This window comes from Cercospora kikuchii, assembly GCF_019650295.1.
Source record: "Cercospora kikuchii DNA, contig_00006, whole genome shotgun sequence".
Taxonomy (NCBI): domain Eukaryota; kingdom Fungi; phylum Ascomycota; class Dothideomycetes; order Mycosphaerellales; family Mycosphaerellaceae; genus Cercospora; species Cercospora kikuchii.
In genome coordinates this window covers 1759418-1786611 of record NW_025408587.1, presented here as the reverse complement: position 1 = coordinate 1786611, position 27194 = coordinate 1759418, and the positions used below count along the sequence as shown (strand labels likewise).

At 54.8% G+C, this 27194-nt stretch overlaps 9 protein-coding genes across 9 annotated transcripts; 5 read left to right on the top strand and 4 right to left on the bottom strand.

Moving 5' to 3' along the window:
* Positions 1-367: 367 nt before the first annotated feature.
* CKM354_000961700 (uncharacterized protein) lies at positions 368-1656 on the bottom strand (the record flags this gene model as incomplete). Its single annotated transcript, XM_044805043.1, has 3 exons — positions 368-453; positions 511-777; positions 834-1656. 3 exons carry the CDS (start codon positions 1654-1656, stop codon positions 368-370), a joined length of 1176 nt encoding a protein of 391 aa, XP_044660978.1.
* A 2957-nt stretch (positions 1657-4613) lies between these two features.
* CKM354_000961600 (adenosine kinase) lies at positions 4614-6022 on the bottom strand (the record flags this gene model as incomplete). Its single annotated transcript, XM_044805042.1, has 5 exons — positions 4614-4647; positions 4706-5148; positions 5208-5543; positions 5697-5850; positions 5955-6022. The coding sequence occupies 5 exons, from the start codon at positions 6020-6022 to the stop codon at positions 4614-4616; spliced, it is 1035 nt and encodes a 344-aa protein (XP_044660977.1).
* Positions 6023-7039: 1017 nt separating this feature from the next.
* On the top strand, positions 7040-8876 carry CKM354_000961500 (uncharacterized protein; the record flags this gene model as incomplete). Its single annotated transcript, XM_044805041.1, has 2 exons — positions 7040-7156; positions 7215-8876. The coding sequence occupies 2 exons, from the start codon at positions 7040-7042 to the stop codon at positions 8874-8876; spliced, it is 1779 nt and encodes a 592-aa protein (XP_044660976.1).
* A 346-nt stretch (positions 8877-9222) lies between these two features.
* Positions 9223-12034, bottom strand: CKM354_000961400 (cleavage polyadenylation factor subunit YSH1; the record flags this gene model as incomplete). The annotated part of the gene is made up of 2 exons (XM_044805040.1): positions 9223-11506; positions 11781-12034. The coding sequence occupies 2 exons, from the start codon at positions 12032-12034 to the stop codon at positions 9223-9225; spliced, it is 2538 nt and encodes an 845-aa protein (XP_044660975.1).
* Positions 12035-12639: 605 nt separating this feature from the next.
* Positions 12640-14499, top strand: CKM354_000961300 (uncharacterized protein; the record flags this gene model as incomplete). The annotated part of the gene is made up of 1 exon (XM_044805039.1): positions 12640-14499. One exon carries the CDS (start codon positions 12640-12642, stop codon positions 14497-14499), a length of 1860 nt encoding a protein of 619 aa, XP_044660974.1.
* An 889-nt stretch (positions 14500-15388) lies between these two features.
* Positions 15389-17203, bottom strand: CKM354_000961200 (uncharacterized protein; the record flags this gene model as incomplete). The annotated part of the gene is made up of 1 exon (XM_044805038.1): positions 15389-17203. One exon carries the CDS (start codon positions 17201-17203, stop codon positions 15389-15391), a length of 1815 nt encoding a protein of 604 aa, XP_044660973.1.
* Positions 17204-18516: 1313 nt separating this feature from the next.
* On the top strand, positions 18517-20557 carry CKM354_000961100 (uncharacterized protein; the record flags this gene model as incomplete). Its single annotated transcript, XM_044805037.1, has 2 exons — positions 18517-20100; positions 20153-20557. The coding sequence occupies 2 exons, from the start codon at positions 18517-18519 to the stop codon at positions 20555-20557; spliced, it is 1989 nt and encodes a 662-aa protein (XP_044660972.1).
* Positions 20558-21507: 950 nt separating this feature from the next.
* On the top strand, positions 21508-24312 carry CKM354_000961000 (uncharacterized protein; the record flags this gene model as incomplete). The annotated part of the gene is made up of 1 exon (XM_044805036.1): positions 21508-24312. One exon carries the CDS (start codon positions 21508-21510, stop codon positions 24310-24312), a length of 2805 nt encoding a protein of 934 aa, XP_044660971.1.
* A 974-nt stretch (positions 24313-25286) lies between these two features.
* On the top strand, positions 25287-26732 carry CKM354_000960900 (uncharacterized protein; the record flags this gene model as incomplete). Its single annotated transcript, XM_044805035.1, has 3 exons — positions 25287-25713; positions 25775-26066; positions 26120-26732. The coding sequence occupies 3 exons, from the start codon at positions 25287-25289 to the stop codon at positions 26730-26732; spliced, it is 1332 nt and encodes a 443-aa protein (XP_044660970.1).
* Positions 26733-27194: the final 462 nt, after the last annotated feature.

The following is a 27194-nucleotide window of genomic DNA, read 5'->3' as shown; positions in this document are numbered from 1 at the left end:
GACCAGCCAGAGCCATTTCCCGGAACTCTCTGCCTCGTTTCGCTGTCGCTTCAAAACTTCTAAATCTCCTCCATCCTTGATATGAAACTACTATTAGTCATCTCTTCATGCAAACATCGAGTGCGTTGTAAAGGACTGCCCACTTCGATAGTAGTGGTATCTTGCGAGAAACACGAGTACAATAGTGTAGCGTGCGCGACCGAGTAACGTTTTACATGCGAGCTTCGAGCAGTAAGCTGAGGGTGTCGCGGTGCGCACGCTGTGCAGCGCCGAACCAGTCACTGTGCTGGCTGTGCTGAGCCCAGGCGGGTACCGTCAAATGTAGCCGGTTGGAAATTGGCGGCAACGTTGATCGAGCCATACAAGGCTATCGATCTCGTGAGGCAGACGCTGACATTTCTGCGCCGGCAGCGGCATTCTCCGGGTCCAGCACGTTCAGGCACTCTATGAGTACTGCAAGGCATGTCAGCTTCCGCATTACGGGTATGGCAAAGTGTCAAGGAAACCCACGGTCCATGATCTCTTCTTCTGCTACGCCCATCTGATAGTCCACCAAGCCGTGCTTCTCTACGCTATCACAGAGACGGACCAGCTCGCGTGATAGATGCTCGAGTATCTGCGCGCTCATGATCGATTGAGGTTCACGGAGTCCCTGATTCCGAATATATTCTTGAGTGAGCTCGCGCTGCTTCTCGAGCGTCACGAGCCATGCGCGGTTGAACTCATCCCAGAGTCGTATTCGTTCGTCATGCAAATTATCGTCGTCACGCGTCAGCCCTGTAGCTGCAATTAGCTCAGCTTAAGCGTGCAAAAAGGTGATGCGGTTCACTTACCTAACGCTTCAGCGTTACCGAGCAGATAGAGCGAAACGTCCATCAATAGGCCGCCGACTTCGCGTAATGATCCCTCTCGTACATTCGTGAAAAGTGTGCGGATCTGGTTTTGGTAATTGGCGAAAGCCTGATCAACAGATTGTGCAGAGCTCGGGGTGTATTGCGTCGTAGTAGCATACGAATATGCGCCAGACTGCGTGGGATCCATCATCGCGCTTGCATAAGTGGACGAAGGTCCAGCTGCTGCGTACGCCGAGGCCTGATATTGGGAGGGCAAGTGCGGCGGCGCCATTTCGGGCACTGTTGCACTCGGAAGCGATTGTCCTGCAAGGTAATACTGTGCTGCTGCCGTTTGCGACGCCGCGATTTGGGAAGCGAGCGTCTCGGAAGCAGTGCCAGGGCGCTGGGAATATCGTGAGACCGGATCGTAAGGCGATTGCGTCGATTGCTGCGTGGGCTGTGCCATGCTGTACATGTGGGTGGAACCATATTGCTGATATTGCGAATTATCGCTCTGTCTCTGTACATCTGCGCCTTGCATATCTGCGGAGTATTGCATCGTTTGTGCTGCTGCGGATGCTCCAGTCCCATACTGCGAGCTTTGTCCGAAGCCATACACTTGCGCGTCGCTGCTAGCTCTTGCAGGCGGAGCGACTGCTTGTGGAGACTGCTGAAGATAGCCTGAAGACTGTCGAAATCGCTCCACAGATCCGCCCGGGGTGTTGTACTGGCTGCCGGGCTGAGCGCTACTGCTTTGCGACTGCTGCGGACCATACGGATTTTGTTGCGCGTACTGCCGTCGTGATGGATCATTGTAGTCCATCCCAGAGTCGTGGCGGTCCCCGTACTCTATCCCTTTCCGCGTCGACGCCAACGGCGAGAAGGGCGGTGATGCATAGACAGTCGCCAGGTTGACGGTTAGTGGGTGAGTGGGTGGGTGGAGGGCGCAAAGTGATCTATCTGGCAGTCGTGATTGCGAGCTCGGAGAGCACAATCGATGTCCAGCTGTCAATCGGTAGCAGCCTTACAGCAGCGGGAAGTTGGCCAGAGTCCGTGTGGATGGTGACCTAGACAAAGAGCAAAAAGTTGAATGTTATGGCCGTGAGGGCGGAAGCTTGTTCCGGCTGCTGCCCAAGGCAGCTGGGTTGGCAGATTAATGCGGCTCGAGAGGTGATGCCGTCACGCGTGAGCGAGCGCAGCATCGACAGCCGGGCCTGGCTGACGTTTGACGGTGTTGCGCGGAAATGGGCAGGAGCAGGAGCGAGCAGTGCAGGAGCGAGTGGTCTTGAAGGCGAGCGTGGTCTTGAGCGAGCGACGACGAAGCGAAACAGCAGAGCGCAGTGTGGGCAAGGCCGAAGGAGTGGCGGTGCGCGCAAAGCAGACAATGCACGAGTATGGTTGGGTAGCCAAAGTGTAGTCGAATATCTCGTGAGCAGGGCCGGCCGTGGCGCGGGGTTGATGAGGTTGTCGCTGTCAGGCTTCTGAGTCGTTGCGTCGACGACGGGACAAGGAAGCACTGCCGAGCGCGTGCCCTTGCTCGCGATTAGAATTCGGAAACGCAAGGCGTGAGACGTGAAGCAAGAGTCTGCCGGACGATGGAGATTATGGGCGGGGCTGGAGGTGTCACAGCCCGGTCGGCGTCGATCGAGCAAAAGTGAGGCTCGGCCGGTAGTCAGTAGTGGGCAGCAGGGCGAAGGAGGGGAGGCCAGACAAACAGAAAGGGACGCCGCCCCGCGCGCTCGACGAGGGTGCTGAGGAAGGGCCTGCTCTCATACTGTACTCGCCTCCTCGTGCGGCGGACGTTGTCGCGCTGCAGCGGACCAGGAAAGGAGGGCCGCCGCCGCCGTTGTGAGAGGTGGTATAGCAGTAGGCGATAAGAGCCGTGAGGCTGCTGGCCGCAGACAGAGAGTCGCGCCTCGCACGCAGGATCGTCGTCGCCGTTTGCTGCCACCCAACCTTCCGGACTCAGGGATCATAACGCAAGAGAGGCGTCAGCCAGCGCGGTGCTGTAACGGCCGTTATTGGCCGGGCGTGTAGGCACTCCGCTCGACAGGATAGCAGCGCAGCACCGCACCCTCTCTGCTCTCATCGCACCGGTGCTGCTCTGGATGGGCGTGCGCCGGCACCCCCAGCTCGACGCTGCCAGATTGCCGTGCCGTCGACGATCCTGGCAGGTGAGGCCAGGCCGGGTGATAGCGCCAGATTATTGGGGACGGGGCAGCCTTTGGGAGGTTTGCGCGCCGACGAGCTCGTCTCACGCTTGACATGGCATTAGACTTCCGGGTGCCAGGTCAGATGCGTGCTCCATGGGCTCCGCAAGCGTCGGCAGCAGCGCGTCGCGCGGACGGCCGCAGCAGCAGAGCAGCGCTGCCCTCGGTGACGCTCGACGGCCAGCGCGCGCTCTGCGAACGAACACATGCTGTCATGGCGGAGGGCGAGCGATCGTGGCCACAAGGTTTTTGGCATCGCCGTGGACGCGCTCTAGCGCTGCATGTCGAGCCCTCGTACCTGCAGAAAGCGTTTGTTTGATCCCGGCTGCTGCCTCCGACTGGCTCTCTGCCGCGCTCCACCGTCCACCACGCTGCGCCGGCCTGCAGTTACTGGTCGCGCGCCTGGAGACTACACGCGATCCCCAGCGCCCAGCGCGGTATTCCTGGCATTTGGGCACACGTCCGCCCCGCCTCTGGGCAGAAATCTCAGCGTGCTGCCTCACGTGGGCCATGCCGTGTTTGGAATATGCGCCGATCACGAGAGGCCGGATGAAACGAGCAAACGTAGCCTGTGTGGTCAGCGTGCGGCTCCATGCGTGTCACCGGCCGGCTGCTCGCCGGCGGTGTCGGATACGCGCAATGTCGACTGACATGCAGTTCTGGCTGCTGTGTGAATGAAACGAAACAGATCTCAATTCATGACTAAGACGGCCACACGAAACGATAGTTTCAGCACGCTAACACGATACAGTTTAGCCTCTGATCGGCGCTTTCGGCTGCGCATCGATGTCACGGCTCGCTGCAAGTCCAGACGTCGGCTGGGCAGCACAGCATATGTCTTCGGGCTTTTATGATCTGTCAAGGGCCTGCCCGAGCATGTCCATAGATGACCAGGTCCCCGCCGCATCATCCAAGCCGCAATCATCTGCTCCGTGCCTCGCCTCTGCCGCTCCGCCTGCACTGCCACGATGAGGGCTCGGAACTGCACCTGTCTCGGATGAAACGAATCGACGTGGTGGGTACCTCTTCCAGCAGCCCGGTATGCAGTAGCGATTCGGCCAGGGATCTCAAACCGGCACATCACACACTTCCACACACTGGAGTCACTGGACCTTCGAGGAGCGCTCCCTCTGCGCGCGACACATGAGACCAACTCACGATATTAACCCGCCGGGATAACAGCTCCATGGCAGATAGCGGCATTTTAGGATGCTGTGGATGCGCCCTATATCTTGAGTATTAAGAACAAGCCGAGCACGGATAATCGCTAGATATCCGTCTCCTTCCGCGGCCCCGAGCACCGACAAATTTTGAATCGATACCATGGAAGCGATCTGGTCGTGAAGGAAGCGGCGGGAATGAGGTACAGAGTGGCATCATTGAAACTGAACAAAGACTTGGCCGCTGAAATGGGCGCCGAATTTTCCGCTCTCGCAATCTACGTTTTGTATATGCCAGACTCTTTGCATCTCACGTCGTGGAGGATGTGAGTGGTATGGGTATCACTTTTTGCGACAAACATGTTGAAAGTTGTTGAAACGCCAGGCCTTTCGTTATAGAAGATCATCACTCAAGCGCCGTACGCCTGCTTGGGGAATGGATAACTGTAGTGGTGTCAGCGAAAGAGGCAAGCTATGACTGAGGTTCGGATTGGTAACGTACGCAGGTCCCAGCTCGCGCAGGCTCAGTGCCGCCAACCACTGGCCCATGTCGACGCAGGTCTCGAGCTTCTCGCCCTTCACAATGCCGGCCACGAAGCCTCCTGCGAAAGCATCACCGGCACCTGTCGTATCAACAATCTCGTTCTTGTCGATGGAGTGGACAGGGTAGCTCTTTGCATCGCCTTCATCCTGGACGGCAACCACAGTCGGGTCGGTGCCTTGTGTGATGATCGCAACACGCTTCCGCTGTGTGTTCTTCTTTGGGAGGTTGGCGAGTGCTTTGGCAATGGTTGGGATGTCGTGGGTGTTCAAGTCGTGCGAATCGGCATAGGCAATGGCTTCTGTCTCGTTGCCAACGACATAATCCCAGTAAGGAGCAGTCTGGTCAAGAGGATCCTTGAAGAATTGGGCGATGAAAGGCGCCGAGAGCGAAAGGATGAAAGGCTGAGGCCGCTGTTAGCAACTAACGCTCGCACATGTGCCGTTCCTGTTGTTAAACTCACCTTGTTCGTCTTTGCTGCTTCTTCGGCAAGCTTCAAGACCGCTGGAACGCAGACCGTCAAATGATAACCGCCAACAAAGTAGGCCTTGGCCTTCTCTGCCACTGTCCAGTTCTCTTCCAGATGCTCAATCTTGTAAGCGTTGGCTGCAGCAAGATCTGTAACCATGCTCCTGTTGTGGCCAGTAATGATGACACCACATCGACCGGTTGGCTCCTTCTCGTCGTAACGATATCTGACAGCAAGGCCAGCCTGCTTGTTTGCGTCTTGCAGAATATCTGCATACTTGTCCTTGCCAACGCAGCCAAAGAAGACCACAGAGTCGGGCTTGAGCAGGTACTACGAACGAAAGGCATTGTCAGCCTAAAGATCATGGATATCCATTTCGACACAGCCTCCCCACTCCATGAGCAACCTGGCCGACTTTTCTCAATGCATATCGGTCCAAGCCAGGTCCCCACCAATTGGGCCTTCCTACTTGTATCAACCTACCTGAGCTCCTCGTGCTGTGTTCTGAGCTGCACCTCCTGCCAACAGCTTCGCATCGCGGTTCTTGATCAGCTCCTCGTAAAGTGTCAAGTGCTGCTTCTCGGCGAGGATGGCGTCGTTTGCCTTCAGGCCATATTGCTGAAGAAGTGCGTCGTCACTAATCTCACACAGTCAGCATAGTCGATGGAGTCATTCACTTGAAAGTGAAAAGATGCCCACGCGAGTGAGAATTTGACGAGCTCAAAAAAGGTCAGGACTTACCCTTGGCCCTGAATGTCGAGAAGTGGGTTCTCAAGGGCGAGGAGCTCGTAGGCGTGATCGGAGGACATGATGACTGCGGGATGACTGGTCCTTCAAAATTTTGGCACGAGTAGAGGGTGAGGTCGAAGATGTATCGTCGTCAATGGATTCGACAAGATTTTGGAAGCTGATCCAGGGTCATTGACATTGTCCCGCGAACCTGCCCCGCGTGTGGGTCCCACCGGCGTTTGCGTGCTCCGACATGAAGCGGTCATCGTGAAATGCGAACACGGTGACCGAGAAAGCCATGCTCCCTCCCACTATCACACCGAGCCTTCACTGCCAGCAGTGGAGGACACCAGCGCTCGCAATGTGCTGATCGCAATTGGCACATGAGCACTGGATGCGATAGCAAAACTACCTCCACCACCAGCCAACAGGAGAGACGACAGGTCTGCTCATTGCAACCCGACATCCGCGCTCACCTCTTCGTTGCGTGCAGGCATTCTCAAATGCACACCATCCAGGCTGAGGGACCGAAGTCTTCCGGAGAACCACGCGCCGTGATGTGCTCCACCATGTCTGCCTTGTGTTGTTCCCACAGAACACGCTGAGCACCAAACGTGGGCACGACAGGCGCTTCTTGCAATTCGCGAACATGCGATCACCGAGAGCCCTTTCCGTCTGCCGTCCGAAGAAGAATAACAATGCTCCCGCAGCATCACCTGCTGGGTGCCACACCTGCCTCCTATTGCAAGTGGGGACTGACGACACTACGCCCAGTCGCAGCTTGGCGCAATGGCTTGACCTCAAGAACACCGATTCGGCTCCTAAGGACGACGACAGGTGAAGTGTTATGCGCTGGACGCGATACGTCCTGCGTTGATTCTCTCTAGAGAGAGCTTATGACATGGATGCGGTCTCAGCTTCGCCCTCAATGTCCGCCTGGCAGAGCCCAGCCTGGAGTTCACATGCTGTTACGCGTCACAAGACGACCAAGAGTCTCGGCTTCCAGGAGACGAGTGTGGACCACCGATGAAACCATTCGTACAGAAGAACAAATACTTTCATCTTGTTCTGAATCCCCACTGGTCCATGTGAACAGCATGAGGAGTGCTACGATTGTGGCCAACGCCTTGTGCATTTCTTCTTGGGCTTCAACATTCTCCCTTGCCAGTGAAACTTCGAAAAAAGACGACCCCGGTCTCTTCCATTTCGTGACAGTAAATCAGACGACCTTGTTGCGTATTCGTTAATCATAATACTGACAACAATCCCCAGAGACCAGATCTCAAGCCGCCAAGGTGGAAGGTCAACATCTATCATGAAGAGCTGCTCAGTCCAGGATACTGGTTTGTGGCCCCTCGAGAACCTCTTGGCGCGGAAGAAGTCGTTGGACCATGGGTCGGACCAGCGATTTATGATGGACGGGGTGAGCTGATCTGGAGCGGCGCCGCACTGTTTCGCAATACGATGACCGATGATTTTCGCGTCAGTAACGTTGGCGGTCAGGATCTGATGACCGTCTTACATCAAGAGAAAGGTCAGGGAGTTGTTGTCCGGCCTTCATATGGCGTGAGAAACGCCATTCGTTTTGGCGATCCGCGAGCGATCAATATTCACGAGTTTCATTTTGTGGACAATGGTGCTCGGGCTCTTATTATCAGAAGCAACAAGACGGTGGCAAGCACCGAAGATTCTCGATCTGTCGGGATAGCTGAAGGCTGTATCGCAGAATATGATGGTTTCGAAGAGTTCGAGGCCGGTACATGGGAGTCAGTTTTCAGATGGAACTCCTTTGGTCGCATTGGACTCAATGAAAGTACCGCAGATGACGGCACTGCGACCGAGACAAAATGCCACGATGGCTGGGACTTCCTACACGCCAATTCCGTGGACAAGGATGATGATGGAAACTACTATCTAAGCGCTCGCTTCACGGACACAATCTACAAAATATCGCAGGTCGATGGAAACATCATGTGGCGATTGGGAGGCAGTAGATCTAACTTCGATATGGCTGGCTTGAAGTTTTCTGGGCAGCACAGCGCGCGCATCATTACCTCGAACCATACGCATACGGTCCTTTCCATTCTCGACAACGCAATCAAAGACGAATTACAACCAACTCATCCGTACTCGCGAGGACTTCTGCTTTCCTTGCGCACAGATACGACGCCAATGACTGCCACAACGTTGGCTGAATATAGCCATCCGCATGGCGTTGGGGCGTATGCGCATGCGCGAGGCAATCTTCAAATGCTCCGCGATGGCAACGTCTTCATTGGTTGGTCTAAGCAAGCAGTACACAGTGAACACACGAGCGATGGCAAGCTCATCATGGACGCACAATTGATACCCGAATGGCTCGGATCGTATCGCAATTACAAATTCCCCATCGTTGGCCGGCCACACGAGAGGATTGCTGTGGTCGCGCGAACTACTGAAGCTGGTACAGCTGTTTGGGTGTCTTGGAATGGCGCGACAGAAGTCACTCAGTGGAATTGTTATAAGAACGAGAGGGTTGCTTCTCAAGAGATCAGAAGACTGATTGCTTCGGCAAACAAGACAAGTTTTGAGACGCAGCTGCTAATTGAGGAGCCTGTGGCGAACATCACACTTGAAGCTGTGGCCAGAAACGGCACCGTCCTAGGCAGCTCCGGATTTGTTCGAGTCAATCGTGCAGATCAATCGAGGACCGGGCAGGGCAAAGGCCACGCTGGTCGAGCAGACACTGCCATATTCTCTGCACGTCGTGTGAGTTGGCTTGTGCAACAGCATCCCTCGATGTTTACTCTGGCCTTGGTGTTATCATTGCTGTTGCTGCATGTGGCTCGGCGAGGGCGGCGTCTGCGTTGGTTGTCGTTCAGGAGTCTTGGGCAAATGAATAGAAGCCAGCCAGCGATGGTGGAAGGGGCATCTCGACAGAGTTTGTACATTTGATGATTCATTCAAGACAGCATTCATCAGCTGAGTCCATTCTATCACCATTGAGATATTATGTCATGAGAGACCTGAACGAACATCCCAAAGGGCAAGCAGTGGGCTACTCTCCATGAACTGATGCCATAGACCTCGAAAAGTGACACTCATGATGTTGTTGGCGAAGGCAAGAACGAGGCCACATGGCCTGATTCGGTGTATCACCATCACAGCAACTACGACGCTATTCGTACAAAAACAGCTGTGGCGCTGAAGCCCGACCACTGACGACTGCACGATCGCGAACTGACCACACCTAGCTCCTGTGCCGGGCAATTCCGACGACTCTGTTTCCTTTTATTCCAGACTACTGCCAAAGCGGAGCAACAGTCTCAACAGCGCGCTCAACCACAGCACGAACACGGTCACCCAACGGCTTGACCGCACATTCAACTTCCAACTTCTCGAGCCAGACTTTCGCGACACTCTTGTCAACTCGAATCTCCACTCCCGGTACAGGAATACCGATGGAGACCAGTCGAGCTAGTTCCTGCTGCTGAAGCTTCTCCAAATCAACTTCCTCTGCCTCATTCTCGCCATTGGTTTCTGGAGTTACAATTTTCGGCTTGTTGATCGGGTTGACGGCCTCTTCACCGAACTGTGCCTCAAGGAACATGAAAAGTCTGTTCAATCGTTCTTCTGGAGTCAGGTTGGCGTGAAGATTTCTCTTGCCGGCGATCGCGCTGTTCGCTTGTGGGGCGCCGTGGTTGTGGCTGCGAGGTTTTGAGCTTTGCTTGACTGCAGCAGGCGAGCTCTCCACTGTCAGCAGCACGGCCATGACAGCGTCAGCAATCGCATCGTTGGTGGCATTGCCTTCCCACTCAAGCTCCACGAGTCCGTTTTCTTGGCAAATGACACGCACACATCCTCCCATGACTTCGAAAATTGTCGCATGATGGGATGGAAGTTCTTCGTCGGCTTCCTCTTGTTTACCGTTCGCGTTGGCTTTCCCGTTCGCGCTATTACGGGTGACGTCTATCGTGCCAAAGGTGCCTTCCAAGGCCCATTTGATCAGATCTGTAGAGGCAGAAGCCAGTGTCAATCGTTGTCGACAGACAATTGTAGTTGTTGTAAGACCAGCGTATTCCTTCAAGTCCTCGGGCGCCATGAGTGAAAGTTTGAAATCATTCTGAACTAACACTCCAGAGATGACTTGACCTAGAGACGAGGTCTGGTCAAACTCCGATTTGGGCTTCTTGACAGCACCTTCCGTCATCTCTTCGTCCTCGTCGCTTGTTGCAGATGGACTTGGTAACATTGTTGGGGGCTGAACAAGGGATGCTAGCCGACCAACAACTCGAGCGACCTTCTCGTGCCGGAAAGGTATTCGCACCTCCTCGCAGTTGGCTGGGGAGTAGACTTTCATCTTGCCGGTTCCTAACAGTCTGGACTTGAGCCTGTTCATATTGTGCTTCTCGCCGTGGACAAGGATGACAACAGGAGCAGCCACTTCCTCGATGAACTCTCGATTCTCCTGGCCATCAACGTGGACGGCAAAGTTGAACTCTTGCACTGTGCATCTCCTCGGAATCTGTTGTCTTTCGCCGTCCGGCCCGCCCACCTTTTTCCCTAGCACATTGCCTGCCGAACGATCCATAGTTACGGCAGTGATGTGATCAGGCTCTAGCAGAAGATTCTTGGCCATTGTCCCTTCGACGCTGTATCCCGTGATAATGACACCGTTCTTCTGGTCCGGTGCCCAACGCTCGAGCAGTGCACGCGAAGGGCCGTTCTGCAACATTCCGGGCGAGGCCAGTACCACACTACCACCAACATCCTCGAATCGGTCGACTCCCTTGAGTGCACGAACGAATTGAAAGTCCCATGGCCCAGCAGTACCGCCCTCTCCGACCGAGGTACCCGCGGCACTGGCTTGGAATTTGGATTTGATCCTGTCATTCATGTCGTCGACGTATGTCTGATACACAACCATGACCTTCCGAGCAAGACCAGAAGCGTAGTAGATTGGGAACTTTCGATACTCTTCATGCCTCTGCCAGTGGTCCTCCAGGATTAGAAGCAGCTCTTGGGTGTTACCAACAGCAGTCGTAGGCATCAGAACTCTGCCGCCGCGATTCAAGATTGTTGTTATTGACTTGATGAGCGCATTCTCACGCTCTTGCCGAGGCGTTCGGGTACTGATCCCAAAAGTCGACTCGGTAATGAGACAATCAATCTTGACATTTCGAGGCACGGCTGCCGGGATTAGATGCCGGTCATTCTCCCGAGAGTAGTCGCCCGTGAACAGAATGTTGAGCCCGGCGATCTCGATAAGGTACATGCAGGCACCGAGGACGTGACCAGCAGGGTACGGAGTGAATCGAATGCCATTGTGCGAGTGAGTCGTGTGGAACGAGATGGTCTGTATCATGGGCAGGGTGGAGAGGATGTCTTGTTCGGTGTATAACTGGCTGACATAGCCGTCTGTGCCAGATGTGGATGAAGCTGGAGTATGCGTATTGTGCACACGCACAGCATCTTGAGTCGTCCATTTGTAGATGGCTTTGGTGGGGTGTGTCATATAGACCTTGCCAGCGAAGTTCGTCTTGGATAAGACATAGGGCAGAGAAGCGGAGTGGTCCTGATGAAAGCTGGGGCAGCTCGTTAGCTTGCACTCCGACTCGCTATCTAGACATGCATGTTGCGGGCAGACGGTGCAGGGGGTTGAGGGTCATAAGCGAAGAAAGGAAAGGGCAAAAGGTGGACAGCTGGCATACAATAGCTACAGAATCTACTCTGCTGCTGTGGGATTTGAGTAGTAAGCTCGACGAGATGCCACATCGTAACGGACTGACTTTCCTACTTGGCCGCCAAGCCATGCGACCGACTGTAGCCTCGCTGTCCAAGAAATTGGAATGCACTTACTGTGTGATTAAGAGCAAGTCGACGGTGCTCAGATCGAACTCGTCGTAGAAGGGCAGAGCGCCCAAGCCCTCGTAAGATGGATGAATGCCCGCATCCAGCATGACCGTTTTGCCCTTGTACTGTATGATATGACAGGATCTGCCCACCTCGTTGCCGCCTCCGAGCGCGAGGAACATGAGCTCATCTGATGGATCTACTGGTTCTTCGTCCTCGGGCGCCGCGTTCATGGCCGAGTGCGCGCGTTTCGTCGCCATGGCCGCAGATCTCGTGCGCGACGCGCAACGGCGGAAGGGAGGCGGGTGTTGTCAGCCTGTCACAGTGGCAGCAAGCGCGTTGACTGCGGCGGCACTTGCACAACGATGCGCCCAGGGCCGCGGCCGTCAGTGAGGTGATGAAGTTTGATATGATAAGGTGAGGTGGAAGTTCGAGTGAGAAGCTGTGTGGAGAGCCGCATGGGTGAATGCGAGGTGCAGCTTTCTCGGCAGTGCCCGGCCGCGCCGCCGCTCAGAGTCAACTCTGCGCACGCTTCTGCCGTGACATCGACACGCCAGCAGCACGAAACCGCCTAAACTCACCACCGCCGACCGCGCACCGCCCCATCGCGACCGTCCGACGACCCGAGCGCATTTTTTTATCGAACAGCGCCGACGAGCAGCGAGCATCTGATGAGAGCGGCAGGAGCAGACGGCCACTGAGGAGGCGTCACCTCGCGTGAGGGAGACAGGACAGGACAGGACCACGACGGCCGCAGCCTCTACTCCGTCGTGCTTGGCCCCAATCGCCAGTCGCATCCGCCGCGTCTCCACGCATCGCCAGAGCGCAGGCGACATCCATTTGTGCCAGTCGAGGCGTCGCCGCGATGGCCTATCCGATGCAACCCCAGGCCCCCAAGCAGCCGCCGAACCCATACCCGCCCTACGGAGCTCCGCCATCTGCCTCTCCTCCCGCCCAGTCCGCATTCGCTCCGCCTGCTAAGCGACAGCGCCTGTCTCCGGATCCTAGGTCGCCCGCTGGCAACAGTCCGGTGTATGCGCAGTCGCCCGTGTACGGAAATTATGGCCATTCGCCGGTGCAGTCTCCGTATGCGCAGCAATATGCGTCGCCACAGGGCTCCTTCAATACGCCCCAGCAGTATTCGCCGCCGGCCGGACAGTGGCCAGCTTCGCAGCAACAGCAGTCGCAGTACCAGTCCATCCAGCAGCGGCCGACCCAGATTAGCCCGCCTCCTCCGTCTAGCTCACATCTGATGCCCCCTCCACCCCGACCCAAGGAGGACAAGGATGAGAAGATCGGAGTCGATGATATTGGGGACAGTCTATTCGGCAGCGGCATCAACTTGAAGGACGAGGAGAACTACCTGCACAACACATGGCACAATCGTCACGCGCAGAACGAAAGCTTCCAGACGAATAACTCTACGTCATTCGGCTCGAATGGCTCGAGCGGAAACAATAGCTACGGGTACTTAACCCAAGGCACATCATTTGGCAGCCAAGGGCAGAATGGCGCCTTCGCTGGAACTACCGGTCGGCCACTGTCGCAGGAGGATATTGAGAGCGAAGCACGGAGGAAGCGAGAGCAGGCGGCAAGAAGACAGGCAGAGCAACAGTCCCATCACTTGAACAACCAGTTCCTGCTGGGGAATTGCGTGAGGAAGCGAATGCATCAGCGAGCGATGGAGAATGGCGTGAAACTCGACATCAATGGCGTCTACGTCCGGAATCCGGAACCGCAGCAACAGCCCCAGGTCATGGTGAATGGTGATGGCACGACAGGAATCGCTGTCGTAAAGACTAAGCCAGAAGCCATGATCGAATCGGGTGTTGCATACGAGCACATGCTTACACTTCTGAGTCTAGCCGCACAGGAGCGCATGCGAGGAGTAGTAGACGAGGCGTATGCTCTGGCACGTGCTCGACGGTATGGTGATCATGGTAGAGTAATTCCTGCCGATTTTGCAGGCATCTCCGCTGGGCCGGGCAAGCAGAGTCAAGAAACCATCGTACCGGATAGTGTGACCGGTTCGCAATGGGATCGACCTGCGGAAACGCCTCTAGAAGAAAACAACGGCGATGTACAGGTCAATGGGCTAAAATCTACACCATCACCAGGACCAATGCAGACTGTTGCATATCAGGGGAGCCTGCATCTCAAGCTACGTGAAATCGCAGCGAAGGACGCGCAAGCAGAGAAAGAACGTCTGAAGAAACGCGAGGCTCGCAAGCGCAAGGCTGAGTCGGGCGAGGGCGCAAATCCCATGGACATTGCTCCTGATACACCCACCGAGGCAGTCGCCCCAGCCGCGCCTAAAATCAGCAAAAAAGAACAGAACAAGAAAGCAAAGGAACAGACGGCCACTACCGTGGCAGCGGCCTTGACACAATCAAATCAAACGGCTGCCATGATGGCTCTGGGAGGCAAGAAGAACAGGTACTCGTGGATGAACAAACCAGACAGCAAGGATGGGACCACCAACCGCTTCGCCAAGCCTGCCAGCGGAACATCGACACCAAAGCCCCAGTCTGGGCCGCAAAATGGTCCTGCTGAGGCGAAAAAGGTCGAAGAGAAGAAGGCACCCCAATGGGGCGAATGGCGCGAAGATGATGTCCATGGCAAAGGCGTTGAGCTTCGCGACCTCATTCTCATTCTGGATAGAGACGGCAAGGACAAGCGGACGCTGGCTAAGGCGTTGATGAAGCTACCCATCGACTCCAAGTAGCGCTTTCCCTGTCGACTCCGGCGATGACTGGGGCGAGCCCCTCTGAAGGCAGGCAGTGGGGAAATTCTTGCAGCCTGATGCAGCGCCTCCGACTCGCCTGCTTGCCTCTAACTCGCTAAGATTGGTTCATGGAATATGGTCCTCGAGCGGCGCACAATGCTCAACGTTGCCTTTGACATCAGGACGCTGACTACGAGGACTTGTAAAGGGTTGGTCACGAGCTTTCAGATGTCTTTTGTTCTCACGACTCTTTAAGTTTTCTAGCGAGGCGTTGAGGATGGGTGGGATGAAAAGCAGAAAGTCTGCTTATGGAGCACAGAGGCTCCTTGTATCTACACTTCGAGACGTTGTCCAAATATTACTTCAACCCCTGAGATGACTGAATGTTGGGTGTCCATGTCATGACTTACTGCAGACAGTTGCGAAAGGACTCACTACAGGGATGTGAAGGATATGTATACGTGGCACAATTCATCTCTGCTATGCTTGATGCACGCGACTGAGATACTTTGGTCTTTGGGATGGCTTGGAGAAGGCACAGTGCGCACCCCAAAAACATAAAAGCAACCCGAGAATACAATGCAGAAACATATACATTGGTAATACTAGGTGCTCGCTAACCGAAAAATTTCTATCTTACAATGCAATCAACTCCTTCAACGCCACGCCAGTAGTCAGACAGAGGATTCGTAACTTCGTGCTTACAGCGCACAGCACTGTCGTATGCTTTATCGCCTTTCTGTTTTCCGGCCGTCGCATTCACAGTTGCTTATCAAACAAAACGCCGCAGCAAATGCTTGCACCAGTACCACAGAGTAGTGTGACCAGGTTCCCTCTAGACAACATTCTTTCATCCTAAACGATGCATACTCAAAACAGTTTGACTCCATCAATTGTTCAGAACAGCCCATTCCAAGACCTCGAGCGCCATAAGCACAAGCAGAAGCGTGCTTGGGAAAATGACGACCACGTAGCTTGCCACGAGCAGACTTGACATTGCGCCCATGAAGACATTGTTCAATTGGCAAATTTGAGCCAATTGTAATGCTGACGGTGCACCTGTGAGTAAGAAGCACACAATGATGAAGATCGGGTCGTCCAGAATCGATACCGGCACAAATTTTGCCGTCAATGCCAGCACGGGAGCCATGATGATCACTGGCATGACCATTCTGCTGAGAAGCGAAGCATAAAGGAGCTTCCGTTCTTCTTTCTTCTCCTCGGGTGTGCTTGCCAGCTGGTCCTGTGGGAGGGTTGATCGCGCGAGATTTGCGCCCAAGACGACCAGAATCAACGGAACGGCCACGTTACCACTCTGTTGAATGGCACGGGTAACAGAATTGCGGATCAAGGTGCCGTCGTGGAAAAAGAGATCTTGCAATTTGGGGATGCTGGCCACAATGAGTGCAGCCAACATCGCCCAGAGTGGAGGATTCATTTGCCTCCATACTCCCGCCCAGAACTTGCTGTTGTAGTAGTGGAACGTCTTCAAGACCTTCTGCACTGGAGTCGGAAGAGCGCGGAAGAGGTTCGCGAAAAATGTTCCAACTGTGGCCCAAAATCGCCTGGCGTGGAGCACGATGGTGTTCTGAACACGGTACAGCGGGACCTTCCACCCGCCAGACTCATCTGCTGCAGAACGCGAAGATTGTGTTCTCGAAAATTGCGGAAACTGGGTGATGGAGTTGGTAGAATCAGAACGAATGCTATCGGCGTCTTCTCCTCTGTTGCGGCGAGGCAGTTTTCGGGGCTCGGTGCTAATGTCGTTGCCATTTGCCGGCGCAGCGGGTACAATTTCGTGTCGCAGGTCTTCGCGAGAAGCTGTCAAGGATGAGCTGGGCGTGCTTTCGGAAGCGCTGTTGAATCCAGAGTCGCTGCCTCCGATCCCTTTGATCACATTGTCGTGCTCGTCAGTCCAGGGGCCGTCCTCAATCAACCGATCTCTCTCTTCGTCGTCATCTCCTCGCTCAGATGGAGTGTATGCGTGAGCTGGCTTGAGCAGCACACTGTATCCCCATGTCCACCGTAGTAGCTGGCCCAGTTGTTGGAAGATCAGCAGATACAGGATGCCTCTTGCTCCCACTTCGTTGTCATTGTCACCCGGTATCCGATCCCAATGTAAGCCGCTGATAGTCTTGCTCAGACTGAGCACCAGAGATATGGGCAACGAGTTGGAATTGCCAAAGACGCCCATGGCCAACACAAAGTTCTTCTGCATCTTCTTACCCTTCTTTCCAAAGCCAAAGAGGCGAGCCATTATCTGTGCCGATATGTACGACACTAATGTTTGTACCACGAAAATGAAGGGAATGACGGCGAGGTCCGCAAGCTTATCGGCATTTAGCTGACTTGCCAGTTTCGTGAAGATGAGGCATGGCGTAAAGACCATGGTGTTCAGCTCGGCCAAGAATTTCTGGCTGTTGGCATCGAACATGCCCGTGATGGCCACCAGGTAGCCAGGTAGGGCAACAAATACAACTTCGAGCACTGCTTCTGACACCAGGCCGGCCAGGTGCAGGAAGTTGGGATGCGACTCATGGGCGGTGGATGTGATGGCGTCCATGGTGATGTTGGCAGCAGCGTCCCATATCGGATAGCTCGCTGGCATCGATTGGTCCGTCACTGTGCGCCGTTGCTTGAAGGCGACTAGAGAAGCGCTGGCGAGTTCGCGCAATCGGAAAGATTTGGGAGTGTCGAAGAGCATGGCGGGCGGCGGTCAATAGGGCGGCTGGCTGTGGGTCGGATGGGCGGCGACGAGCCGGACTGGCTTTGTGCGGTGGGCGCGCGGTGCTTTGTCCTCACGAGGATGAGGCAATGGGCGAGAAAGCGAGCGTGAAGACGTGTAGCGGCAGCTGGCGCTAACTAGGAAGCTTCGAAAGTGTCCCCGGCACGCTTCACGCGGCCCACGTGGCGGTGGTCGACATTTTCAATGAGGTGTATGCGGGCAATTGGGCAGGTAGATGGAGGAAGTGGTCGGGGGAGCAGAAGAGGGCGGATTCGGAGAATGTCGCTGGGTGCAGGGCGGTGTTGTCGCAGTCTAGTCGCGCTTGGCTTCATCACCTCATGGTCTTGGCTGCTTGCCCCAACCCTGCTTGAGGTGCACACCTGCAGTCCACAGGCAAAAGTTTAAACGGTGCTCGCGCCTCAGTTCGCTGCCGCGCCTTTCCACGTTACCGGTACAGTATTTAACCTTAGGCCGCGAGCCCCAGCCAGACCCAACTGTTCCACACATGTATTTATGACCTCTTTCTTGTCTGCAATATCGTCCCATTCACTCATGCATGGCCTGGGAGACAGTTCTCCCTCTGCTCCGTCTATTGTCGGACATATGGCGGCGAGTGGCTCCCACACCCGGCTGCCTATCAGAAGCTGTGTGACGAGTAGCGACCCAGCGTTATCGCGGTGCTGTCCATCATGATGACCGTCCGCATCAGTGGACTGTGCCAAGCGGTGATGCAAATGCTCCAGTGAGCACTGGCGCTAGCCCATGTTTCCACGCTGAGCCGATGCTGTGCTGCAATGCGATCAATGGCGCGCACAGGCAAGCCACAGCGGAAGCAGTCTCGAATACTGTACTTCATCGACGCCCGGCTCTTTTGCACGCGGGAATGTGCGATGCAGGCGTGCATTGCGCAACTATGATGACTTGGTTTCGCGCGCGCACCGCCCTGTTTCCCCCACCCATCTCTGCCTTCCGCTCCGGAGTGTCGATGCCCTCGGCTCCATCTCCGTTCCGCCATCGAAGTCTACTTTCCACTGCACCTGTGAGCAGAAATCCTATTCCCTCTGCGCCACACTGCCGATCGTGGCTCTGATCCGTATCCCGCCAAATCGCACGCACGCGTGCACAACCTTCGTCTGCGTGTCCCTCCCCAGCACCACCGCCGCTGCTGTTGAGCGGGCCACGGCTGCCTGACGCCTGCAGAGCCTGCGACCGGAGCGCATCCACCTCCGCCCGCCAACCGTCACGATCATCGAGAACCGCGTGGGCTCCGCAGCCAACCTACCACATTGACCATGTCGTCAGAACCAGAGTCACCACTCAACTCTCCCTCGCCGCCCACCTCGCCCGATGAGCTCAACTCTCCGCTCACCAGTCCTGACCCAACACGAGTGACCTCGCCAACAGTGCAACGGATGCAGTCGGACACGAGCGTGCCGTCCAGCATGGCCAACATGACTGCTTCCTCCACCGCGCGGGGCCAGCTGGACGCAGCACGCAGACCGGCGGGAGCGACGTTCGCGAGAGGGAATCCACCTACCATGAATCCTGATATTGCCGCGCGTATGAAAGCCTTCACGCTCAATAGGCAAGGCCCAGCTACGCCGCAGCCCGATCGCAGCCCCATCAGTCCGCCTTCAGCTGGTCAAGCAACTCCGGGAGGATTTCCCTCGAACTTCAGACTACCGCCTGGAATGCAACGACCCTCTCCAGCACCAATGCACTCCTCGCCTGCCGTCACGGGAGCTGGTAAGCCCATGTCTCTGGCTGAGAAGCGAGGCTTGAAGCTGCCTGGAGGCCTACCTGGCTCTGGTCCTGCTCCTGGCGGTCCAGGTGCTCCTGCCGGCAGGAAAAAGCCACCAGGAATGACCCTCTCTAGCATGGCTGGTGGTGCTCCGAATGGTGACGCTTCTGGTCAGCAACCCGCGAAGCCCGAGACCGCCATGGATAAATATGCCGATATGATCGACACCAAGACTGGAGCGCTCAGGTTCAAGGGAAAAGCAACGGTGCACGGTGGAGGCATTGATTTCACGTCAGGCAAAAGCTTTAGTATCAGTCTGGATGAGGTGGACACCCTCGATGAGCTCGGGAAAGGCAATTACGGTACAGTCTACAAAGTACGACATGCAAGACCGAAATTCAGAAAGACTGGCCAAGGGCTGGCAGGCAATAAAGCTCGTGGGCCGCTCGCAGAAGAAGAGCAAACTCCAACATCACCTACACGGCCCAGTAACGCCAGTACGACTCCCACCAATGTCACAGCTCAGCAAGCGTATGGAAGAGGCGGGACAACTGGCATCGTCATGGCTATGAAGGAAATGCGCCTCGAACTGGACGACGCAAAATTCCAGTCTATCATCATGGAGTTGGACATCTTGCATCGATGCGTTTCACCCTATATCGTGGATTTCTATGGTGCTTTTTTCCAGGAAGGTGCTGTATACATTTGTATGGAGTTCATGGACGGCGGCAGTTGCGACAAGATATATGGAGATGGTGTTCCAGAGGGGGTGTTGAGAAAGATCACGTACTGTACGACACTCGGCCTGAAGTCGCTCAAAGAAGAACACAACATTATTCATCGCGATGTGAAACCTACGAACATCCTTATGAACACCAGAGGACAGGTGAAAATCTGCGACTTTGGCGTGAGCGGGAATTTGGTGGCGAGTATAGCCAAGACGAACATTGGTTGCCAGTCCTACATGGCGCCGGAGCGAATATCAAGTGGTGGCGGCGGCGCGCCAGGGGGCGCCGTTGGAACATACAGTGTGCAGTCTGACATCTGGTCACTGGGTCTAACAATCATTGAGTGTGCTCTGGGGCGATACCCATACCCACCAGAGACTTACGACAACATTTTCTCGCAACTCGCTGTAAGTGGCAGGCCCTGCATAATAGGAGTGACACGACTGACAATTCACACAGGCAATCGTGGACGGCGAACCTCCCGACCTGCCGGCAGACACATTCTCGGAGGCTGCACGAGATTTCGTGGCAGGCTGTTTGAACAAGATTCCCAATCTCCGCCCGACATATCCTATGCTCTTACAACACGCCTGGCTTGCCCCTCTTGTGAAGCCAGAGACCATTACAGAAGAAGATGAAGACGCGGAAGCGGCGGCAGAAGCGGCGGCGGCAGCTGGCGAAGACGTTCCTGAGTCGAGTTCCCAGCTTTCGGGTGTACCTGCGGAGGATGACGGTGGCTTCGTCGATCGCGAAGTGGGCGAATGGGTGATTGATGCACTACGGAAGAAGAAAGAGGGGACACTGGGGCAGCATGCCAAACCCGCTCTCCACGCCGCACCTCTGGACGCGACTGCCAACCGGTAGTGCGAGCCTGAGCAGTGAAGACTAACGGCAGTCGTTCTGTTTTGATTCTCATTCCTGCATCCATGATTGTTCCAAGTTCAGCGGAAAGGACGCTGGTTCGTTGCAAGTACGCGATTTGGTTTTGTTAGAGTCGATATTACATGGCAGAAAGCGATACAGTAGCATGGGACGGCATGGTGGGCAGGCGGCTGGGTGATGCGTATGTATAGATGGGATATCTGGGCAGCCTGCAAAGACACAGTGTAGAAGGACAAACAATAAAGAGACCTGAGATGAAGAGAAGCATTTCGCGAAGTAATACCATACTGGATTTTCACATGGCTCGCATGATTGTGACTAGTAGCGTAACAGCAGCTCAGCGAAGACGATCATGCGGCGAATTCTTCGTCCCAATCATTCAGCGAGCAAGGAGTCCATTCGCTTGTTCTGCAACTGTACAATATCGCTGGCTGACCGTATCGAGAGTCCTGCTCCATAAATACAACACAGTCATGCCAGTATGCGTCGATACTAACGATAGGGTGCTTCCGAATTTCGTCAAGCATGACTCTCTCGCCAGTCAGGTGTTGTCATGGCGTGAGCATGTCGCTGTGTATGGAGACCTGACCAAGTCGAATGCTGGAAGAGCTGGGGATGACGTATGGAGGCCAGTATGACAAGGGACCCCACACGCAGAACCCTGCGGAAGCGTCTCGCGGATTCCTCAGACATCGGGCACGAATCCGCCAGCATCGTCCAGTAGGATTGAGCAACTTCCACGTCTTTGGGCCGAAAGGCATATCTTTGCATGCTCTGTGACTGTTCCCTTCCATCTTTCAACTTTTGCATGAGCACACGCCGAAACTAGACTCACACTGTTGCGAGCTCACAAGAGCGATACTCGATACTCGAGACCTTCGATTCTACCACAACACTTTTGACTTCCTGGTTTTCGACACACTACCGCCAACATGGCGAGCAACATGTCCTTTACAGATCGTGCGACCCAAGCGTTAGCAGAGGCACAGGATCTAGCACAACAATACCAACATTCGCAATTAATGCCTCTGCATCTTGCAGTTGCACTCATCGACCCGCAACCAGACCAGTCGAAAGACCAGCAAACCAACAACTCACACGCATCACATGCTGCCAGCTCAGCACCTCTGTTCAAACAGGTCATTGAGCGGGCACATGGTGATCCACAATTGGCTGAGCGAGCACTGAAAAAGTCTCTGGTACGGATACCCTCCCAGGATCCGCCGCCAGAGAATATCAGCGTCGCGCCAGCTTTCTCGAAAGTCCTACGAAGCGCGAACGAGCTTTCAAAAACACAAAAAGACTCCTACATCGCTGTCGACCACTTAATACAATGTCTGGTGCAAGACACGACAATACAAAAATGCCTCGCCGAAGCGAACATCCCCAACACCAAGCTTGTCGACCAGGCGATCCAACAAATTCGAGGAACGAAGCGAGTGGACAGCAAGACTGCAGATGCTGAGGAGGAGAATGAAAACTTGAAGAAGTTCACAATCGACATGACGGCAATGGCACGAGACGGCAAGATTGATCCTGTCATTGGCCGTGAAGAGGAAATCAGGCGAGTCATTCGAATTCTCTCACGAAGGACGAAGAACAACCCAGTACTCATTGGCGAGCCTGGTGTCGGCAAAACAACAGTCGTCGAAGGTCTGGCACGTCGGATTGTAGATGCTGATGTGCCAGCAGGACTTGCAGCCTGCAAGCTCCTCTCACTCGATGTTGGTGCGCTTGTCGCCGGGTCTAAGTACCGTGGTGAGTTTGAAGAGCGCATGAAGGGTGTTCTGAAAGAGATCGAGGATAGCAAGGAGATGATTGTCCTCTTCGTGGACGAGATCCATCTGCTCATGGGAGCCGGTAGCTCAGGCGAAGGTGGCATGGACGCAGCAAACCTGCTCAAACCAATGCTTGCTCGAGGACAACTTCACTGCATCGGTGCCACGACACTCGCCGAATACCGGAAATACATTGAAAAGGATCAGGCATTCGAACGTCGTTTCCAGCAAGTTATGGTCAAGGAGCCCTCAGTTGCCGAGACGATTTCGATCCTGCGTGGTCTGAAGGAAAAGTACGAAGTACATCACGGTGTCACAATTCAGGATGGTGCAATCATAGCTGCGGCCACATTGGCAGCTCGCTACCTCACTCAACGCAGACTGCCCGATTCAGCTGTCGACTTGGTCGATGAAGCAGCGGCTGCCGTCCGTGTAGAACGCGAGTCTCAGCCCGAGGTTCTCGACAACATGGAGCGTAAATTGCGCCAGCTGGAAATCGAGATCCACGCGCTTGATCGTGAGAAGGATGAAGCATCACAATCACGCCTGAGAGAGGCTCGAGCTGAAAAGGCCAACATCGAAGAAGAGCTCAAGCCACTTCGCGAGATGTACGAGACCGAAAAGATGCGATCAAAGGAGATTCAAGAACAGAAGATCAAACTTGACTCGCTTCGCAACAAGCTTGAGGAAGCTGAACGAACGAGAGATCTGCAATCTGCTTCTGATATCAAATTTTACGCGATTCCAGACACTGAGAAGCGCATCAGGGAGTTGGAGGCACAGAAGAAGCAAGCAGAGGAAGAGGAGGCTGCTCGTCGCGGGGCAGCTGGCGACACCAATGCTCTGGTTGCCGACGCAGTGGGACCAGATCAGATCAACGAAATCGTTGCGCGCTGGACCGGCATTCCAGTCACGAGACTTCGAACTACCGAGAAAGAGAAGCTCCTGCACATGGAAAAGGTTCTGGGCGAACAAGTGGTCGGCCAGAAGGAGGCAGTCACGTCCGTTGCGAACGCCATTCGATTGCAACGCTCTGGTCTTGCCAACCCTGGTCAGCCGCCATCATTCCTCTTCTGCGGTCCTTCCGGTACAGGAAAGACGCTTCTCACAAAGGCCTTGGCGGAGTTCCTCTTCGACGATCCCAAGTCCATGATCCGATTTGACATGTCCGAATATCAGGAACGACACTCACTGTCACGCATGATCGGCGCTCCTCCAGGATATGTCGGACATGATGCAGGCGGTCAACTCACAGAGGCCCTTCGTCGCAGACCGTTCAGCATTCTTCTCTTCGACGAGGTCGAAAAGGCTGCCAAGGAAGTCCTCACCGTCCTCCTGCAGCTCATGGACGATGGACGTATCACCGATGGCCAAGGACGCATCATTGACGCCAAGAATTGTATCGTCGTGATGACATCCAACTTGGGTGCTGAGTACCTGGCTCGACCAAATGCAGCCGATGGCAAGATTGATCCAACGACCAAGGAGCTTGTCATGACTGCCTTGAGAAACTACTTCCTGCCAGAGTTCCTCAACCGTATCTCCAGCATCGTCATCTTCAATCGTCTCACTAAGAAGGAGATTCGCAGGATTGTCGATGTCAGGTTACAGGAGATTCAGAAGCGGCTGCAGACCAATGGTCGCAACGTGCGCATCGACCTGTCGGACGAAGTCAAAGACTATCTTGGAGCTGCAGGATATTCGCCCGCCTACGGTGCCAGGCCACTCGCGCGACTCATCGAGAAGGAAGTCCTCAACCGATTGGCCGTGCTTATCCTTCGTGGCTCAATCAGGGATGGCGAAACTGCACGTGTGGAGCTCGAAGATGGGCATATTGTCGTCTTACCCAACCACGGGGAGAGCGAGGCTTCCGAAGACGAAGAGATGTGGGATAGCGAAGATGATGCCGTTCAAGAGCTAACGAACGGCGATGGGGAGATGGATTTATACGATGACTAAAGCATTGCATGAGTGAGGACGGATAGAAGGCGTTGGCTGAACTGAACAGCGTTCTAGCGATGGGTTTTATGGGATACGGTTAACGAGTTATGGTAATGGCAACGCACCTAGTAGATAGACCATTGAAAGTATGAATTGATGCATTACTTCCAGCGAATGTGCCGAGTTACAAGTTTTGCGCCTATGACCACAGTGTCTCAGACATGCATCGAGTGGACATGGGACTCTCGTGGCCTTTGAGCCGGGGCGAACCATTGCTTAGTGCGAACATGTTGATTGAACAGTAGTTTGTGCATAGGAGCAATGGTAGCCGGCGGACAGCAACACGTTGCGCGTGAGGTGCGTGCGTGGGTGTTGCGCAAGCACCACACGACGACGGACCAGAATAGCAATGCTTGGCCGAAGCGAGCCGCATCAGGCGAGGCCTCCTGGCGGTCTGATCGGCGTCTGGAGAATGTCGCGCGTCCAGCATCACGACCAGCACCGCTGCTTCAGCGCCCCAACGCCCGCCGCTGCTGAAAGTTGCCCGCCCACCGCAGTATCACTATCACACCACCCCGTCGTGTCATCACCTCGCATCGGCAACAGGCATCTGGAGCGCACGCAAGACAGCTTCTGTGACCACTCTCTCCGCCTGGGCAGGGAGGCTGCTAAGCTTCGGCAAATCCGCCCGCGCGACTCGACAGAGGACACGTCCTCCAGCCCTCTCAACTCCCCATCCCTGGCTCCACACCCAAAACGCCTGATTTCGCCCTCGACGACCGCGCCAGCTGGATCGCATAACACCGAAACCCACCTCTTCATCACTACCACCCGGGCCATGGTTGCCCCGTGACCTCTGCACCGATTCACCGAGGAGCCCGCATTTCGCCAGCCCGCCCAAGTCTGCGAGCCACTTTCTGCCAAAGGGCGCTGCGCCCCACGACTCTTCTCCTCTCATACAAGCCATAACTCCATAATACACCGCCAGGGCCATGTTAGAAGACAAGTACGTCGGCCTGCTGCTCGCCGTGACATCGACGCTGGGCATCGGCGCATCCTTCGTCATCACAAAAAAGGGCCTTAATGCGGCTGCGCAAAAGCATGGATTCGAGGGCGATGGATTCGCATATCTCAAGAACCCCATATGGTGGGGAGGCATCATTACCATGGTCATTGGAGAAGTGTGCAATTTCTCCGCATATGCTTTTGCGCCTGCGATTCTGGTCACCCCTCTCGGAGCACTCAGTGTCTTGATCGGAGCAGTTCTGGGCAGTTATTTCTTGGACGAGAGGCTAGGAGTGTTAGGGAGAGTTGGATGCGCGATATGTCTGATTGGCAGTGTGGTTATTGTGCTGCATGCGCCTCCGGACCGGGAACTCAAGAATATCGATGAATTATTGCATTATGCTATGCAATTGGGTACGTGCGCAAAGGTGGCTTGAATTGGAGTATGCGAAGTGGTGGGCTAACGAGTCAACAGGGTTCCTCACGTATTGCGCGATCGTGACCATCTTTGCGCTGGTAATGATTTATAAAGTCGCACCGGTGTACGGCAAGAAGAACCCAATGGTCTATATCAGCATTTGCTCTACGGTGGGATCGATCTCCATCATGGCCATCAAAGGCTTCGGAATTGCGCTGAAACTCACACTTGGCGGCAACAACCAATTTTCGCATCCATCCACCTACGTCTTTGCGATTGTGGTGGTGGTGTGTATTCTTACGCAGATGAATTATTTCAACAAGGCACTGGCGACTTACAGCACGAATATGTGAGTTCTGGAGTACGTTCATACCATGTGCCTCAATTGCTAACTTTTGCCAGTGTTAACCCGCTATACTACGTGACATTTACGACCTGCACGCTGACGGCCTCGTTCATCATGTTCCGCGGCTTTAACACATCGGACGCTGTCAACACGATCTCCCTCCTCTGCGGCTTCCTCACGATCTTCACCGGTGTCTACCTTCTCAATCTCTCACGCGAAGATCCGGACGGCATCAATGCAGGCATCAAACCCGCTCGGGACGGTCGAGGCGAATACCACGATGTAGACGGGATCCCCACAGATGGCCTAACAGGACTACAAACGCGATTAAGCATGCAAAGTCGAAGGAGTGGAGAGCACAGAAGATCAAATAGCTGGAGCTTAAGGAGCCCATCAATACCGACGCGGGCCGAATTTGGCCATGCAAATGGAGGGCGAGGGGAACAACAGCACATGTTGCATTCATATGACATAGAAGCCAACACGCTAGGGGACCTAGCGGAGGACAGCGACGAAGATACGACAAACGGGTCGAATCAAAAACGAACGAGTTTCGATAATGGGAGGACACCGAATGGGGAGACTACAAGTCTTTTCAATCAGCCCAGGAAACCTTCTGGCGGGAATGTGAATTTAGCGTCTGGGAAAGGGTTTGATCCGAAGCGGTAACATTGAGAGAAGAGGAGGGATTGCAAGTTCAAGGGAATGAAAGAATAATTGAACAAGAACCTTTTTTTGCATTTTGGCCAGGCACTTTGTCCAGCATATCAATCACGCATAGAAAGCACGCGCGCACGCGCACGTGAAGAGCGGTTGGAGGGTTTGATGATCGGGGAATGGGTTGGCTGCCTGCTCATTGTGCAGTTCGCAAAGATCTGCGCATGACGATATCCGTGTCTCGCTTGAGCCACTCAGCGAGAGATTGAAGAAGCATTCATGGCTCGCGAAGGCGGTGAGAGAAGCAGCAGCGGCGGCGGCAGCAGCATGGGAACCAACGGACTACAGGGAGGAGCCGAGACAGCCTTCGGTGAAAAAGAGTCCTCCCTCTACTGTACAGGGCGTTCAACAGGGCGTTACAAATTCGCGCGGATGGGCATTGGGAACGGAGATGAAGAAGAAGAACAAGAAGGG